At 39.2% G+C, this 16036-nt stretch overlaps 1 protein-coding gene across 1 annotated transcript; it reads left to right on the top strand.

Moving 5' to 3' along the window:
• The first annotated feature begins 12458 nt into the window (after positions 1-12458).
• vipb (vasoactive intestinal peptide b) lies at positions 12459-15130 on the top strand. The gene is made up of 4 exons (XM_064946058.1): positions 12459-12562; positions 12999-13097; positions 13561-13665; positions 14995-15130. Exons 1-4 carry the CDS (start codon positions 12459-12461, stop codon positions 15128-15130), a joined length of 444 nt encoding a protein of 147 aa, XP_064802130.1.
• Positions 15131-16036: the final 906 nt, after the last annotated feature.

Genomic DNA, 16036 nt, shown 5'->3' on the forward strand with positions numbered 1-16036 from the left:
CTAGTGTCCTGTGTGATTTGAAGTAATATCCCTCTAATTCTCTCTCTGTCCCTCCCCTCCCGGAGGATCTCAGCCCTAGGACCATGACTCAGGCCTGATGACTCCTGGCTGTCTCTAGTCCACCTGGTCATGCTGCTGTTCAAGTTTCAACTGTTCTGCCTGCGGCTATGGAACCTTGACCTGTTCACCGGACATGCTATCTTGTCCCAGACTTGCTGTTTTTTACGCACTCTCTCTCTACTGCACCTGCTGTCTCGACCTCTGAATGACCCTGCCGGTGACATGACATCTGTGCCATAGCTAATACAGGTATATGCCCAGGATGTCCTGCAGTGACTAGATGAGGTCAAGGCAAGCATTACCTCCCAGTTTGGCACAGTCCTCAAGATCAACTCAACCAAAAAGGTGGTAAAGAAGTTGGCAGGACTTCACCTGCCCACATTCAAATGTGCCATGGTTTCCACATCACTGGAGTGCTTCTATCTTCATATTAACCGATTCATCCCAGGTAAAATCAAAACAATTAAACATGTAATGTACAATTACTGTTGTATCTGTTTTAACTGGTATTTGAATGCACCTTCTATCAGACTTACCTGGTTGATGGATTGGTGCCGTGGAATGAGGACCATGCTTTTGAGAGGAAGGAGCCGCACTCCTACAGTGACATCCTTCGCCACACGGTCCCTTACAGTTCCATGCAAATAGACTGGTAATGTCAATATTAATAATATTTTATATGTAATACAAACAGAAACATGTGTCTTTGAGAAATGTTATTTTAAAAATATTCCATACTCAGTACTGTGTAGTCATGTTTTTTTAGGGGAGCTGATGGGTTTGAGTACACTAAGGCTTTTCTGTAATCTCAACAGTAAAACACTGTAGAATGCACAGTGAAATACCTTAAATGTGTTTTACAGCATTAATGCTGTAGATTGTGGGTAAAATGCGGAAACATATTGTTATTAATTGTAAGCCTCCTGTAAAGGGCTTATTGTATTTCTTTACAGTAGTACCCGAATGCTGCTGTAGTTGGCGGCTTTAAACTGTCTGTGGTGTGTTTGAGAGAAAGAGCGCTGTATTGCATAGTTGAAACCAAGACGGTTCTCAGGGCAGAGGTCTGCCAGTTTACACTAGCAGAAGTTACTTTTTGTAGCTGATTATAAGAATTAATCCAGCATGATAGGATAATTAACGTGGCAGGTTAGGATAATTAGGTTTGAGTTGCTTCGGGCACAATTTAGCTTTCCCTAACCTTTACCTATCTACAACCAGGCCTGCCCTCAGAACAGTCTTGGTTTCCACTAATACGATGCTTTGCCCCTAACATTCTGTGAGGGAAGACGCATTAGAAAATAAGCTTTCTGTTCTACTCAAGCTATTTTATATTTTTTTTTGGGGGGGGGGGAAAGTTAGCTAAATATTTTTGAGCAGCTGCTAGCTATGTACAACTTCTATATACTACAATATTCCACCTACTGTCTTTCTTAAGTTTCCCTGCATTAAAGTCCCGGCCACTAGGAGTGCCGCCTCTGGGTGAGTGCCGCCTTCCTGTTTGCTTATTTCCTTATACAGCTGACTCAGTGCCATCTTAGTAATTGTCCGTCTGTGGTGGTAAATAAACAGCCATGAAAAAAAATGATTAAAACTCTCTTGGCAAGTAGTGTGGTCTACAGCTTATCGTGAGATACTCTACTTCAGGCAAGCAAAATCTAGAGACGTCATTAGATTTTGTGCACCAGCTGTTGTTTACAAATATACACAGACCAACCCCCCTCGTCTTACTGGAGTGTGCTGTTCTATCTAGCTGGTGCAGCATATATCCCGCCAGCTGAATGTTATCCATGTCATCATTCAGCCACGTCATTCAGCCACGATTTGGTGAAACATAAGATATTACAGTTTTTGAAGTCCGGTTGGTAGGATATTTGTGATCGTACCTCGTCTAATTTATTGTCCAATGATTGTACGTTGGCAAGTAATATTGATGTTAAGGGCAGATTTCCCACTCGCCGTCTGCAGATCCTTACTAGGAACCCCGCCCTGTGTCCTCTATACCTGCGTTTCTTTCTCTTGCCAATGACGGGGATTTTGGCCTTGTCGGGTGTCTGAAGTACATCCTGTGCGTCCCGCTTGTTGAAGAAAAAATCTTAGTCTAATCCGGGATGTTACTCTGTCCAGTATCTGTGTTCTTTTGCTCATCTTAATCTTTTACTTTTATTGGACAGTCTGAGATTTTTCTTTGCAACTCTGCCTAGAAGGCCAGCATCCTGGAGTCACCTCTTCCCTGCTGACATTGAGACTGGTGTTGTGCGGGAAGTATTTAATGAAGCTGCCAGTTGAGGACTTGCGATGCGTCTGTTTCTTAAACTAGACACTAATGTACTTGTCCTCTTGCTCAGTTGTGCACCCGGGCCTCTCACTCCTCTTTCTATTCTGCTTAGAGCCAGTTTGCTCTGTTCTGTGAAGGGAGTAGTACACAGCGTTGTATGAGATCTTCAGTTTCTTAGCAATTTATCACATGGAATAGCCTTCATTTCTCAGAGCAAGAATAGACTGGCGAGTTTCAGAAGAAAGGTCTTTGTTTCTGGCCATTTTGAGCCTGTAATCGAACCCACAAATGCTGATGCTCCAGACACTCAACTCTTCTAAAGAAGGCCAGTTTTATTGCTTCTTAAATTAGCACAACAGTTTTCAGCTGTGCTAACATAATAAAGATCAATTAGCCTTTTAAACTTGGATTTGCTAACACAACGTGCCATTGGAACACAGGAGTGATGGTTGCTGATAATGGGTCTCTGTATGCCAATGTAGATATTCCATTTTTTTTTTTAATCTGCCGTTTCCAGCTACAATAGTCATTTACAACATTAATAATGTCTACACTGTATTTCTGATTAATTTTATGTTATTTTAATGCACAAAAATGTGCTTTTCTTTCAAAAGCAAGGACATTTCTAAGTGACTCCAAACTTTTGAACAGTAGTATACATACAGTTGAAGTTTGAAGTTTACATACACCTTAGCCAAATACATTTAAACTCACAATTCCTGACATTTAATCCTAGTAAAAAATCCCCGTTTTAGGTCAGTTAGAATCACCACTCTATTTTAAGAATGTGAAATGTCAGAATAATAGTAGAGAATGATTTATTTCAGCTTTTATTTCTTTCATCAAATTCCCAGTGGGTCAGAAGTGTACATACACTCAATTAGTATTTGGTACCATTGCCTTTAAATTGTTTAATTTGAGTCAAACGTTTCGGGTAGCCTTCCACAAGCTTCCCACAATATGTTGGGTGAATTTTGGCCCATTCCTCCTGACAGAGCTGGTGTAACTGAGTCAGGTTTGAAGGCCTACTTGCTCGCACATGCTTTTTCAGTTCTGCCCACAAATGTTCTATAGGATTGAGGTGAGGGCTTTGTGATGGCCACTCCAATACCTTGACTTTGTTGTCCTTAAGCCATTTTGCCACAACTTTGAAAGTGTGCTTGGGGTCATTATCCAGTTGGAAGACCCATTTAACTGAGGTCTTGAGATGTTGCTTCAATTTATCCACATAATTTTCCTCCCTCATGATGCCGTATATTTTGTGAAGTGCACCAGTCCCTCCTGCAGCAAAGCACCCCACAACATGAAGCTGCCACCCCTGTGCTTCACGGTTGGGATGGTGTTCTTTGGCTTGCAAGCCTCCCCCTTTTTCCTCCAAACATAACAATGGTCATTATGGCCAAACAGTTCTATTGTTGTTTCATCAGACCAGAGGACATTTCTCCAAAAACTACGATCTTTGTCCACATGTGCAGTTATATAGGACTTGTTTAACTGTGGATATAGATACTTTTGTACCTGTTTCCTCCAGCATCTTCACAAGGTCCTTTGCTGTTGTTCTGGGATTGATTTGCACTTTTCGCACCAAAGTACGTTCATCTCTAGGAGACAGAACGCATCTCCTTCCTGAGCGGTATGATGGCTGTGTGGTCCCATGGTGTTTATACTTGTGTACTATTGTTTGTACAGATGAACGTGGTACCTTCAGGCATTTGGAAATTCCTCCCAAGGATGATCCAGACTTGTGGAGGTCTACATTTTTTTTTTACTGAATCCTTTTGATTTTCACATGATGTCAAAGCCAAGAGGCACTGAGTTTGAAGGCCTGAAATGCATCCACAGGTAAACCTCCAATTGACTCAAATGATGTCAATTAGCCTATCAGAAGCTTCTAAAGTTATGACATCATTTTCTGGAATTTTCCAAGCTGTTTAAAGGTACAGTCAACTTGGTGTATGTAAATTTCTGACCCACTGGAAATTGTGAAACAGTGAATTTTAGGTGAAATAATCTCTCTGTAAAAAATTGTTGGAAAAATTATTTGCGTCATGCACAAAGTAGATTGTCAAACCTATAGTTTGTTAACAAGACATTTGTGGAGTGGTTGAAAAACTAGTTTTAATGACTCCAACCTAAGTGTATGTAAACTTCCGACTTCAACTGTATATATATATATATATATATATATATATATATATATATTATATATATAGCCCTATACCTACTAATCTTATTGTTGTTTTCGCTGTTCATAATTGATCACCTGGCAACATTGACCTTGTCATTCATGCCTTTAAAGCATATAAAATGAGTGGGTGAGATGGAGAGACAGGATTAGTGGGAGCATATTCATATGATTTAGAATTTTCCGGGGAGGAATTTTAAAGAGCACACAGCAGGAAGAATGGAGAGGTTAATGAGACGCAGAGCAGGGAGTCGCTCACCATTATGCCGGTGCCTTACCAGAGAAGGAATTCTTAATTGAACCATGGAAAACCACAGGTGTCAATTCGGCAAATCATAAACCAAGTGGCCACCTCTATTGCACTGTGCAGAAGATGGAAAATCCAAAGAGATGAGTAAGTAAAAGTCATGTGAAATTAAATCACTGAATGATCCATACACATTGCATCTCACAACAATGCTTAACACCTTGGAGAAGTCAATGGCTTCTCAAACAGGATTCTCAAGTGAGAGACCACAGTTGACATCCACTATTTGCCCATTTCACTCTTCTACATGTTTTTAAATAATCACGCAAATCTTAAAATTACTAAAATATGCTGTGATGTCAAATTGCTTAAAATAAATATATCTAATCAATGAACATTAGATATGTGTTGGAGGAAGGAAGACATTTCATCAATAAATGGGGAGATTTGGACTAGGATTAATATACTGTATATATATATTATATTGTACAAAATAGGCTTGAATTACAAACTGACCCAGCATAGCATGCATGCAGCCACCACTTGAAATGAATTAATGAAATCATAAAAATAATTTAGGGCCGTTAAAGCTAATGCACGAGTCTAGCATTATGTGGATCATAGTAAGCACGCAAATCCTTAATCAAACCCATCATGCGCACACCGTCAAGGCTCAGAACTAATTGCACGTTAAGCATCGTTAAATATCCAAGCTGTGTCCCAAAACTTTCATGACTAAAGTTGCACTTAAACGCTTGTTATTTATCGACTGCCTCAGACTACTCGTAGAACAGCTAAGCGTGTGGTTAGATGCATTTTTCCCCCCTACCATATCACTTTATACACAGAAGATATTCGCTAAACATAGAAACATATTTATCAGTCTCTCTGTGACCGCCACAGACAACTTCACAACCATTAAACTATGTAACTGTTTGAAAGTCACTATTGGTCTCATGGTGAAATCCCTGAGCGGTTTCTTTCCTCTCAGGCAAGTGAGTTAGGAATCTTTGTATCTTTGTAGTGACTGGGTTTATTGATACACCATCCAAAGTGTAGTGAATAACTTCCCTATGCTCAAAGGGATTTTCAATGTCTGCTTTTTTTTGTTACCCATCCGCCATTCTTTGCGAGGCATTGGAAGACCTCCCTGATCTTTGGTTGAATCTGTGTTTGAAATTCAATGTTCGACTGAGGGACCTTACAGACAATTGTATGTGTGGGGTACAGAGATGAGGTAGTCATTCGAAAATGATGTTAAACACTATTTTTCCACACAGAGTGAGTCCATGCAACATATTATGTAACGTCTTAAAAACACATTTTGAATCCTGAACTTATTTAGGCTTACCATAATAAAGGGCTTGAATACTTATTGACTCATGACACTTCAGCTTTTCTTTATTTATTAATTTGCAAAAATGTCAAAAAATATAATTCCACTTTGACATAATGGAAATGTAATTGAACAATTTGTGTGTAGGCCAGTGACAAACAAAATTTACATTTAATCCTTTTTTTATTCAGGCTGTAATTCCTTTAAGGATGGCCATTCTGGCAACTGCTATAAGGTACAGAGATGGGTAAGTGTTAGTTACAAATCATAGAGCAGCATCATAAAGTGTGCCTAGTGAATCCACTGGAGTTGTGAGATTACCTCTTCAGAAGGAATTACCAGACAGGGTAGAATGATGGCTACATAAAGCTCAAAATACTATGGAATGCAGAATGTATCATATCTCGCAAGAAAGACGTTGTTTTTGGGGATAATATCAATGCCTAATAAAATGGAGGTAGGTGCACATGATCAAAACAATCGGTCCTGAGAGTTAAATTTGCTGTTTGGATCTGGTTATGAAACCCTGTGGTTGACAATGATGGACTGTGAGAACAGTGCAAAGAAGAGACAGGACAGAAGCAGGGACATAAAGAGAAGGGAGTAATTTAACTGTCATTTCCTTTGTGTTTTCTCTCCTCTCTGCATTGCCCGAGCCTGGTTGCACCCTCACCATCAGTTCCAGGAAATGTGGAGATTTGTCTCAGGAGAATAATTACGGCTGAGCCAGAGCTTGCTTAGAGAAGCAATGTGCGCCATGATGGCACAGCAAAAAAATATGCCACAACCACCTCCCCACGGCCATGAATCCACCAATAGCTGCTTGATGAACAAATCAAACGTTTTCTGTACTTCAATTACAGTTGAGTTTACGTTCATGATTTATTAAAATACACTAGCTTCACCCCACTCTATGGGCACTAAATCAATGGACCTGATTGATTCGATTGAATGCAATTTCATCTTTGTGGACTGCCACCATCACAAAGCACAAATTCATGCTGCTAAAAAGCTATTCGCAACATCCCGTTTATTTAAAATGTTATGATTATGGTGCTCACTGCCAATTGTGCACGCAAAATGTCACCCTGTGTGTGCAATATTGAAAAAGTACTTGGTTCCGAAAATGTTTATTGGCCGTGCTGAGCTGTGGCTGAGTGGTAACTCAACAAATAGACGACTTCCAACTTTCTCACCAATGAGCGAGGTTCAATCCAACTTTCTCTCCTCTTTAACCGCTGTAGCCCCTTGTAATGTATAATCTGTCAAAAAAATATGTAAGAGTGGAATTCCCCTTTAATTTAATAAAAATAATTAAGCTACTCATTTTGAATTTACAGGTGGCACTTTGTGTGACCATAAAAGTCTCTGCGACCGGGTCAGTAAAATCACAGTGGATTAATGATCCCACCTATGACTCCTGAACTGTCTTGAATTGCTTAACTTAAAAATGATGGCAAAACTTACTAGTCTGCCTTACACAATATAAATAGAATTACTATTGTGATGCAAAATTGCCATGGTTTACTATTGTGATGAATAATTGCCATGGTCATTTGGAATGTCTGGTCAATTTGCATTATGGATAATGTAACCATTCTACATTTTCTAAGTTGGTCTACAAATGCATACATCATATGCATTGTGACAGTATGGTTGCCCGGGATTACAGTCATTCTGACAGAAAATCAATGTGTTGGCATGTTGTGAGGGGTGGCATTCTGTGGCTTTTAACCTTCTCCATCTCCTGGTGGGCACATAACAGATGGCATTTTGCAGGGTGATTCTGCTTATACTGCCATGTCCCTATGAATCAACTCCTGATGTCACTATGAATCAACTTCTGCCATCACACTGTGACAAATTTAGCTTGGCCCTACCATCCAAAACATTCTGTATATTGGATGTGATGGGTGATCTTCAAACCTTTTGGCTTTTCATAGGCAAGGGCCTGAAGTGCTCATATGAGTAAAAATGTATTTAAAGTGATAATTAATCCAAATGACAAAATGAAATATTAAATTACTTACCCTGTAAGCGGTCTATGGACAAGGTATGACGTGGTATTCAATGCTGCAAGCAAGCTCAAGTATTTCAAAGGATTTAACTTATATAGTGTTTGAAACCAGGCCTCACATACTTCAGGCAAGCTCAAGTATTTCAAAGGATTTAACTTATATAGTGTTTGAAACCAGGCCTCACAAACTTCATGTGATTTGTTATGGAAAGGAAATTATTAAAAAAATAATACAAATTGTTTACCTTTTTGATAATTCCCTTTGGAACAGTTGGGCAGCATGAACCTGAGATAAACTGTCATGTAAACCAAAGCCTGTCACTTCTCTCCTGGCTGTCAATCATTTGCTAATGTTTAAAAGATGAGAAAGTCTGACCACCAGTCTAATCTAAACAACTGTTCACCTAAACCAGAGATACAGCAACTGGAGATGTGCACCCAAACAGTCATTTGTACATCTGGGAACTCTGTCCACAAAAGAGAAATGTGAAATAGAATTGGATTTGCTGTATTGAGTCCTGTAATGTGATTGGACCTGATGACTTGTATGCTCTGGGATTCTTTCTTTGTGTAGGATAAATAATTACTGTGCTATGATCCACTTAAATGTAAATCGTGGTACCAAAGCATTGCTGGGAATGCGAATAAATCATATTTAATTAGCTGTTTCGACTAAGACCCAAAACAGGCTGTTTTGTCTTTTTGAACATACACTGAGTGTACAAACCATTAGGAACACCTGCTTTCCATGACAGACTGACCAGTTGAATCCAGGTGAAAGATATGATCCTTTATTGATGTAACTTGTTAAATCCACTTTAATCAGTGTAGATGAAGGGGAGGAGGCAGGTTAAAGAAGGATTTTTAAGCCTTGAGACAACTGAGACATGGATTATGTATGTGTGCCATTCAGAGGATGAATGGGCAAGACAAAAGATTTAAGTGCCTTTGAACGGGGTATGCTAGTAGGTGCCAGGTGCACCGGTTTGAGTGTGTCAAGAACTGCAACGTTGCTGGGTTTTTCATGCTCAACAGTTTCCCGTGTTTGTAGAAAAAAAGAGGAGGAAGGGAAGCAGAAGTCAGAAGGTGCTCTTTGGTAAAAGGGGTAAATTGGTCATCAAAAAGAAAGGAGGACGAAGTCACTCTTCATATAATGAATTAAAATGCCTTTATTTGTATGGCATGTTCAATGGAAAGGGTTTTAAAAATCTGACGCGTTTCGGCTGCATGACCTTCGTCAGGGATTACAAAGAAATGATAATACAATGTCCTCTTTTGAACAGGTTCATCCAATCATCCCTAATTTGAAGAGGGAGTGGTTACAACATTGATTGGACAACACCCTAGTAAGCAATACTATACACATTAAAAAGTGAAATACTGTATATGTGTTATCAAAAAATTTAACCCCAAGCTAGAAGCATCATAACGCCTAGAAAGCTAGTTCTAACCTTAAATGTGACTGGGCAAAGTGGCAGGAATAGGAAAGCAATCTATTCCATAGTACTCTAGAACACAGCAAACATGGACAACAACAGTCTAAACATAGCTGAGGGCAATAGAGCAAAATGTCCACTAGATGACAGAAAATGGACCTATCACGACCCTACGGGAAAATTGAGAAATCCATATCTTCATTTAAACCAGGGTACTTAGTGGCCTGTAGTTTGTAAATCCATATCTTCATTTAAACCAGGGTTCTTAGTGGCCTGTAGTTTGTAATTCCATATCTTCATTTAAACCAGGGTTCTTAGTGGCCTGTAGTTTGTAAATCCAAAAACGTTCCCTTTGGTTTAGCTATTTAAGATGGTCCCCATTTCTAATTGAAGCTGGAACCTGATCAATACCTATAGCTTGTAGGGAGGCCATGGTGTAAGGACTTGTAGTGCCTTGCCATGGGGTGGTCTTCATTGCCTACGCGCATGGCGTACTTGTGTTCCGCTAAGCGGTCTTGAAGCCGTCTCTTTGTCCGTCCAATGTAGAACACCTTGCGTTGTGGACATTCCAATCTGTAGATGACTTGAGTGTTTTTTACAGTTAATGAAATGCTTGACGTGATACTCCATTTTAGAAACAAAACACTTTTTCTTTGCAATATTTCTGCACTGGTTGTATTTAAGAGCCCTTTGGCTTGTGGTCAAGCCTATTTTTTTGAGAGTCAGCAGGAAGATAGCTGTGGACTAATTAGTCATTTAGGGTAGGACATCTCTTAAAGCTTATGCCTGGTGGCTCTGGGAAGACTTGGCGTAGTAGCGTGTCACTTTTGATGATTCCCAAATCATTTTTAATGATTCTTTTAATGTTCTCTGCTTCAGTGCTCTATTTTGTAACAAAGTACACTCTCTTGGATGTATCACGAGGCACTCCTAATCACAACAAGTTCTCTGTCAAGTCGTCCGACCCTTATACCTGCATCTTTCAGGACCTCAGCACTGTAGCCCCGATTCAAGAAGCGATTCTCTACTTCAGCAGATTTGATACTGTAGTCTGATTGCAAATTCTGCGGACTCTTTGGAATTGGCCACATGGAATGTTTTCTTTTAGCCTTTTGGGGTGAAAGCTGTCTGCCCGCAGTTTCCTAAAGATTGATGTGTGCAAACAAACTTTATCATCTTTACTGATGTCAAGGTCCAAAAAAATGAATGTTATCCTTGCTGTACTCCATAGTTAGTTTGATGTTAGGGTTAATTCTGTTAAGGTATTCGTGAAGGAAATAAGTTCATCTTCTGAGTCGGACCAGAACAGGCGAACATCATCAATATATTGCGTCCCCACCATATATTCCGGTCAAAGAACTGGTTATTCGAAGGATCCAAAATGAAGTCATTTTCCCATTTACCCAAGTACAAACCAGCGTAGGAAGGGCTGTAGGAATGCTCCCATGGCACATCCTTTGACTTGTTTAACAATACGGTCCTGTAAGAGTCCGTTCAGTCAGTGAGACAATGAATTCTGTAGGAGGCATTTCAGTCTCAGGCCGGGTAGTCAAGAAATGGTGCATACCTGCCAATCCTTGATCACGTTCAATGGTGGTGTGTAGAGACGCCACGTCCATGGGGACTAAAAAGGAAGCTGTATCTATATTGTTCAACTCCTTCATTTTGTTCAACACGTCTGTGGTGTCTTGAAGATGGGCTAGGAGTGACGTCATAAAAGGCTGAATGAAGTAATCAATGTACTTAGAGATGGGTTCTGTCAGACTTTCATTACCACTAATGACTGGTCTGTCTGGGGTTTTCAAGATTCTTGTGGACTTTTGGAAGAAGATAAAGAGAAGCCATATGCCGGACTGCCATTGACAATTCATTTGAACTCATTGTCTGAAATGTAGCCATTCTCCTTAGCGTCTGTGAGGATCCCTTTCGATTCAGTTTTTAGGTCCTCTGAAGGGTTGAAGGTAAAAGATTGGTAGAATTCATCATTGTCTAATTGATGGTAGGCTTCTGTCACGTATTTGTCTTTACTCCGCACTACTGTATTGTTTATCAAGAATGGTCCACCACCCAAAGGACATTCAGCCAACTTGACACAACTGTGGGAAGCATTGGAGTCAACATGGGCCAGCATCCCTGTGGAATGCCTTCGACACCTTGTAGAATCCATGCACCGACGCAATAGTAAGAAGGTGTTCTTAATGTTTTGTACACTCAGTGCAACAATAAGCCACCCACTAGGCACAGACAATGTCTATTCCACGTTGGTTCAACATCACTTCATTGAAATTACGTGGAAAGAATGTTGATTCAATCAGTGTGTGATCAGTGGGCTCCATTATGGAAAATTGTGAAGACAATTAAACAGAATGAATTTTGACAATACTAATATCAGAAGGGCCATCATCATCATCATATCACATTTAGCCCTGCCTTCTGTAATAATCTGACCTTTTTGGCAGGTGATGTCAGGGCCAACCACGAAGTCCGGACTGTCCGTTCTTAGCCAGTGACAAGCGCATTGGGAATTGTTGCGATGACGTATCGTCACTACTGTGATTGCGTTCCATACTTAGAAAGCAAGGAAATAATAGATACAGAGTCAGTGAAAGGTGGTGGTTCATTTTACCAGATCCAAACCACGCCTTGAATAATACAGAAACTTTTCTTTCAGCACCGTGGACAGCAGCCCAGCCGACCCACGGTGATTGTTGATGCATGTGAGTCTATTGCATTGTGCAATATATACAACCTGATTTACTTAAGGAAATACAAGACGGCATATTTTTATTTAATTTAGTTAAAATGTTCATCTTAACAGTAATGATAAAGTAATTGTCCCAATGGTGATCAAGAAGTAGAAAAATACAATGCTGTTATTCTGTCTCTGCATGTGCAGAGCGTTATGGCACAGACGAACAGCTTTCATCGACTTCTTTTGATGGCACTATGCAGTATGCTGTGTACCAGAACCATGAGTCTACCTGCTGTCGCCGCATACTCAGTCAGGTAACGATATTTTATGATTTTGTTCTGACTTCTGTTTTGAGATACTCTTACTGATAATTTAAAGAAAAGCTGACTTGAAAAGCATCTTGTTACAATCGCTGATAGATACAGACACATTTACTATATGGTTACATGGTTATCATAAACAGGCTATCTGACTGTCGGTACTAAAACCATGTTTAAATGATTCTGGTCTTGCTACATGATTCTGATTGGAAATTGTTGGTGTGTATTAAATATACTGTATGCTAAGATTCATCTCTGCCATCTGAAGGGAACTTTGAAGAAGAAACTTTGAAGAAGAAAAACCGTTTTCACATAAAACATTTGGTGAATCCGACTATGTAGCAATTGAGAAATTAAATAATGTCATTGGTCAATTATGTATATTGAATTTGATATGAGGATGGACTCACTTATTGCTTCCGTTCTATAGGTCAGGGACTGTTGAGACAGATGGGAAGGGTGACTGGGAGCAGAGTCTGTCAATAAATGACATGGAAACCCTTAAACTTCTCTATGATATAATTGCAAGGTAATGGTCACATTCACTTAGTTACAAAATGGTTTGTGATGAAATTAGTCCCTCACTTATGTTTCTCAGCACAGAATCGAATGAAATTGGTTCCTCCTATGGATTTTAATGTACTTCTGTCATACAGGTATCTGTTGATATCTGTTTTTTGATGGGCCAAGTCTGTATTACAATAAAAAATAAAATGTGTTGTTAGCCAATGATAATAATAAGGCAACATTGACCTCACATCAGGGTCCACCAACATATTTGAGGCTAAAGTTCTTAGCAGTAAATGTCGAACGTCCTGAAGTGCCCGTCACCAGCAATTAATACTTTGTGACTGTGACATTTTGCTGAATAATCTGCTCTTGACATCCTGTCTGCATCAATCAAAAGTGAATTGATGTAACTATTGACACTTTAACATAATTTGTCCTGAATCTGAATCTGAAAGCATTTTTATTGATCTTTTTTTTTTTAGACCAACAAGACATGCAGATGGTCTCTTCACAAGTGGCTACAGCAAACTTTTAGGTCAGCTTTCGGCCAAGGACTACCTTGAATCCTTGATTGCAAAGCGAGTCAGGTACAACTTTCACATGGTAACCATAAATTGTGCTCTGAGGGACTCTAATTTATCTTGGTCTATACCTCTATTTCTAACAATTCACTATGTAGTCAATCAGTACATTAAAGTACAAATAGGAACGCCGGGGCAGCTCTAAGGTAGGTTGACCGAAATCAACACCAATGGTGTGAATTGAAGTTTTACAGCTGAGAAGTTCATAGAAGTTTGTCACAACAATGTCACATTTGCGATCCTGCCAGTTCATCCTGGCGATTGAATCACTCTACCGATGTAATACCACTACAGTTTGGCTTGACTGCCATCGTCAAAAGTTATATCTCACTTATATTGCCACATTTCTCTTATTACTGCAACATGATTTGGATTAAAGAATGTTTACAATGGGTAGTAACTCAATGTTATATTAACGTTGAAGATTCCCTGTTTGTGTTTTTAGCATCCATGCCATGGTTTTTCAAAAAAATGATCTAGTGCTGCCTCAAATCTCCCAGTAGTCAATCAGAAGGGCCATTGGAGGGAAATTATTCCTGTGTAGTGACCATCGGTTGGTTCTTGTGATCATGCCCAAGTTGCAGTTCCCCTTAAACTGAACAATTTGAGTCCTTATGGATTGGAATCTCCACAAATATGGCAGAGACCCCTGTGCAGGTCCGTACTGCCCGGTCAGAAGTGGCACCAAACTTCCGCATGGTTGCATATTTTCAGAGAACACATAGAGCCCCGAGTTGATTATCATGACCATACTGCGATTATAATTGAACACAAACACATGCAAATTTGCCTGTAGAAATGTGTTCCAACATTCACTGAAGTTGCTAGGAAGTTTACTACTACAGCTACAGTAAAGTGTAGTAACAGAACAAATAGACTTGGTGACGAACCAAACCACCAAACCACTAGTTAACTATTTATACAATTGTAATTCAACAATGCCAGTAGTGTTTTCAATTTGGCTTGAAAGATCAGCTGAAAGATGGAATGTTGGTTTCGCCACTTGGCATCATTCTATCAGCTACAGCACAGACCATAATCTGCAGCAAATGCCTGTTAACAGTTCCATCTGAATTATTAGTGCACCCTCCAAGAAATAATTCATAGCCGTTGGTTATTGTCATGCATTACTGAGAAATAATGCACACTCTATAATGCTCTTAAAGTCAATCAGAAACTACTATTCAATAATGCCATAGTATAAATGTTTCAACAATTCATAAGGTATTGTATATCATGGTACAACAATATGTAAACCAGTGAACAAGTAAAACTTGCTTTGAGCAGATCTTATTGTAATAATTTTTTGTTTTCTAATTATATTTTCATCTGTAGTAATGACCTCATGGAGGACCGGTTTCCAGTAAAACACCACTCAGACGCTGTGTTTTCAGACAACTACAGCCACTACGGAAAACAGATGGCCATCAAGAAATACTTGAAATCAGCTCTGTCAAACAAGAGGAGGTAGGAACCAGGACAGGCCTAGTTTTTTAACATAAAAGACTGGACAATATAATTTAAACAGTGTATAAAGCCTGAATGTATGTCCAATGTCTATTAAAACTCATTTGTTCTCCAAAACAAATTGAATACTGATGGTTTACTTTTTGAATTCTAGCTTGGAGGAACCTACTATTCCAGAATTATCCATTAGGAGCGAGCCTTCCTCACAGCAAACCAATGATGACATCTCAATTCATGAACTCCTCAATAGTCTTTCATTGGTACAGTAGGTCCTGCTTGGATATTAGCATGCTAGTTTCCTGCGTTTTTAACTGATGTACAGTACAACGTTTTTATGCTAATTTCTAACAAAACAATTGTGAGTTATTGGTATTTTAAGATACTGTACACGGTATTAGCCTCAGTTGATGTACTTTAAATATTCATGAATTATTAATAATATGATACTCAGTTGATATGGTCCCCAATTTCTCTGTGATTATTTCGGGCACAGGGAGACAGGCTGACGTCATACACACATCATGCTATTGTGTTTTTTATATTATGACGCAACATTTCTGTTCTTTTTTTTCAGACCCTCTAAGGAATATCTTCTAAAGTGAACGAACGGCAAAGCCAGACAAAAATACATTTGACCATTATATTATATGTCATGTCAATTTTTGTTTTAAATCGTTATTTTGCCTCGCGGTACATTTCATCAAATAGCTGTGTAGCTGAGTGATAATCACAAAACATGTATACATCTTCATGGGAGTATTGCAAACTCAACGCATCCTAAATGACATGACAGTAAAGCATTATCTTTTGCCAGTACACTGGAGATTTGCAATGTTGTTTAGATGCATTCACCAGTATTATAATATATAGTGCATATGCCAAATAATGTGTTATGCATTACATTTGATTC

The sequence above is a fragment of the Oncorhynchus masou genome, chromosome 4, assembly GCF_036934945.1.
Source record: "Oncorhynchus masou masou isolate Uvic2021 chromosome 4, UVic_Omas_1.1, whole genome shotgun sequence".
Classification (NCBI taxonomy): domain Eukaryota; kingdom Metazoa; phylum Chordata; class Actinopteri; order Salmoniformes; family Salmonidae; genus Oncorhynchus; species Oncorhynchus masou.

Coding starts and splice junctions, on each gene's coding strand:
- vipb (XM_064946058.1), top strand. CDS start 12,459: ATGGCACAGACGAACAGCTTTCATCGACTTCTTTTGATGGCACTATGC. Junction 13,098..13,560: donor CTCTATGATATAATTGCAAG/GTAATGGTCACA, acceptor TTTTTTTTTTAG/ACCAACAAGACATGCAGATG. Junction 13,666..14,994: donor TTGATTGCAAAGCGAGTCAG/GTACAACTTTCA, acceptor TTTCATCTGTAG/TAATGACCTCATGGAGGACC.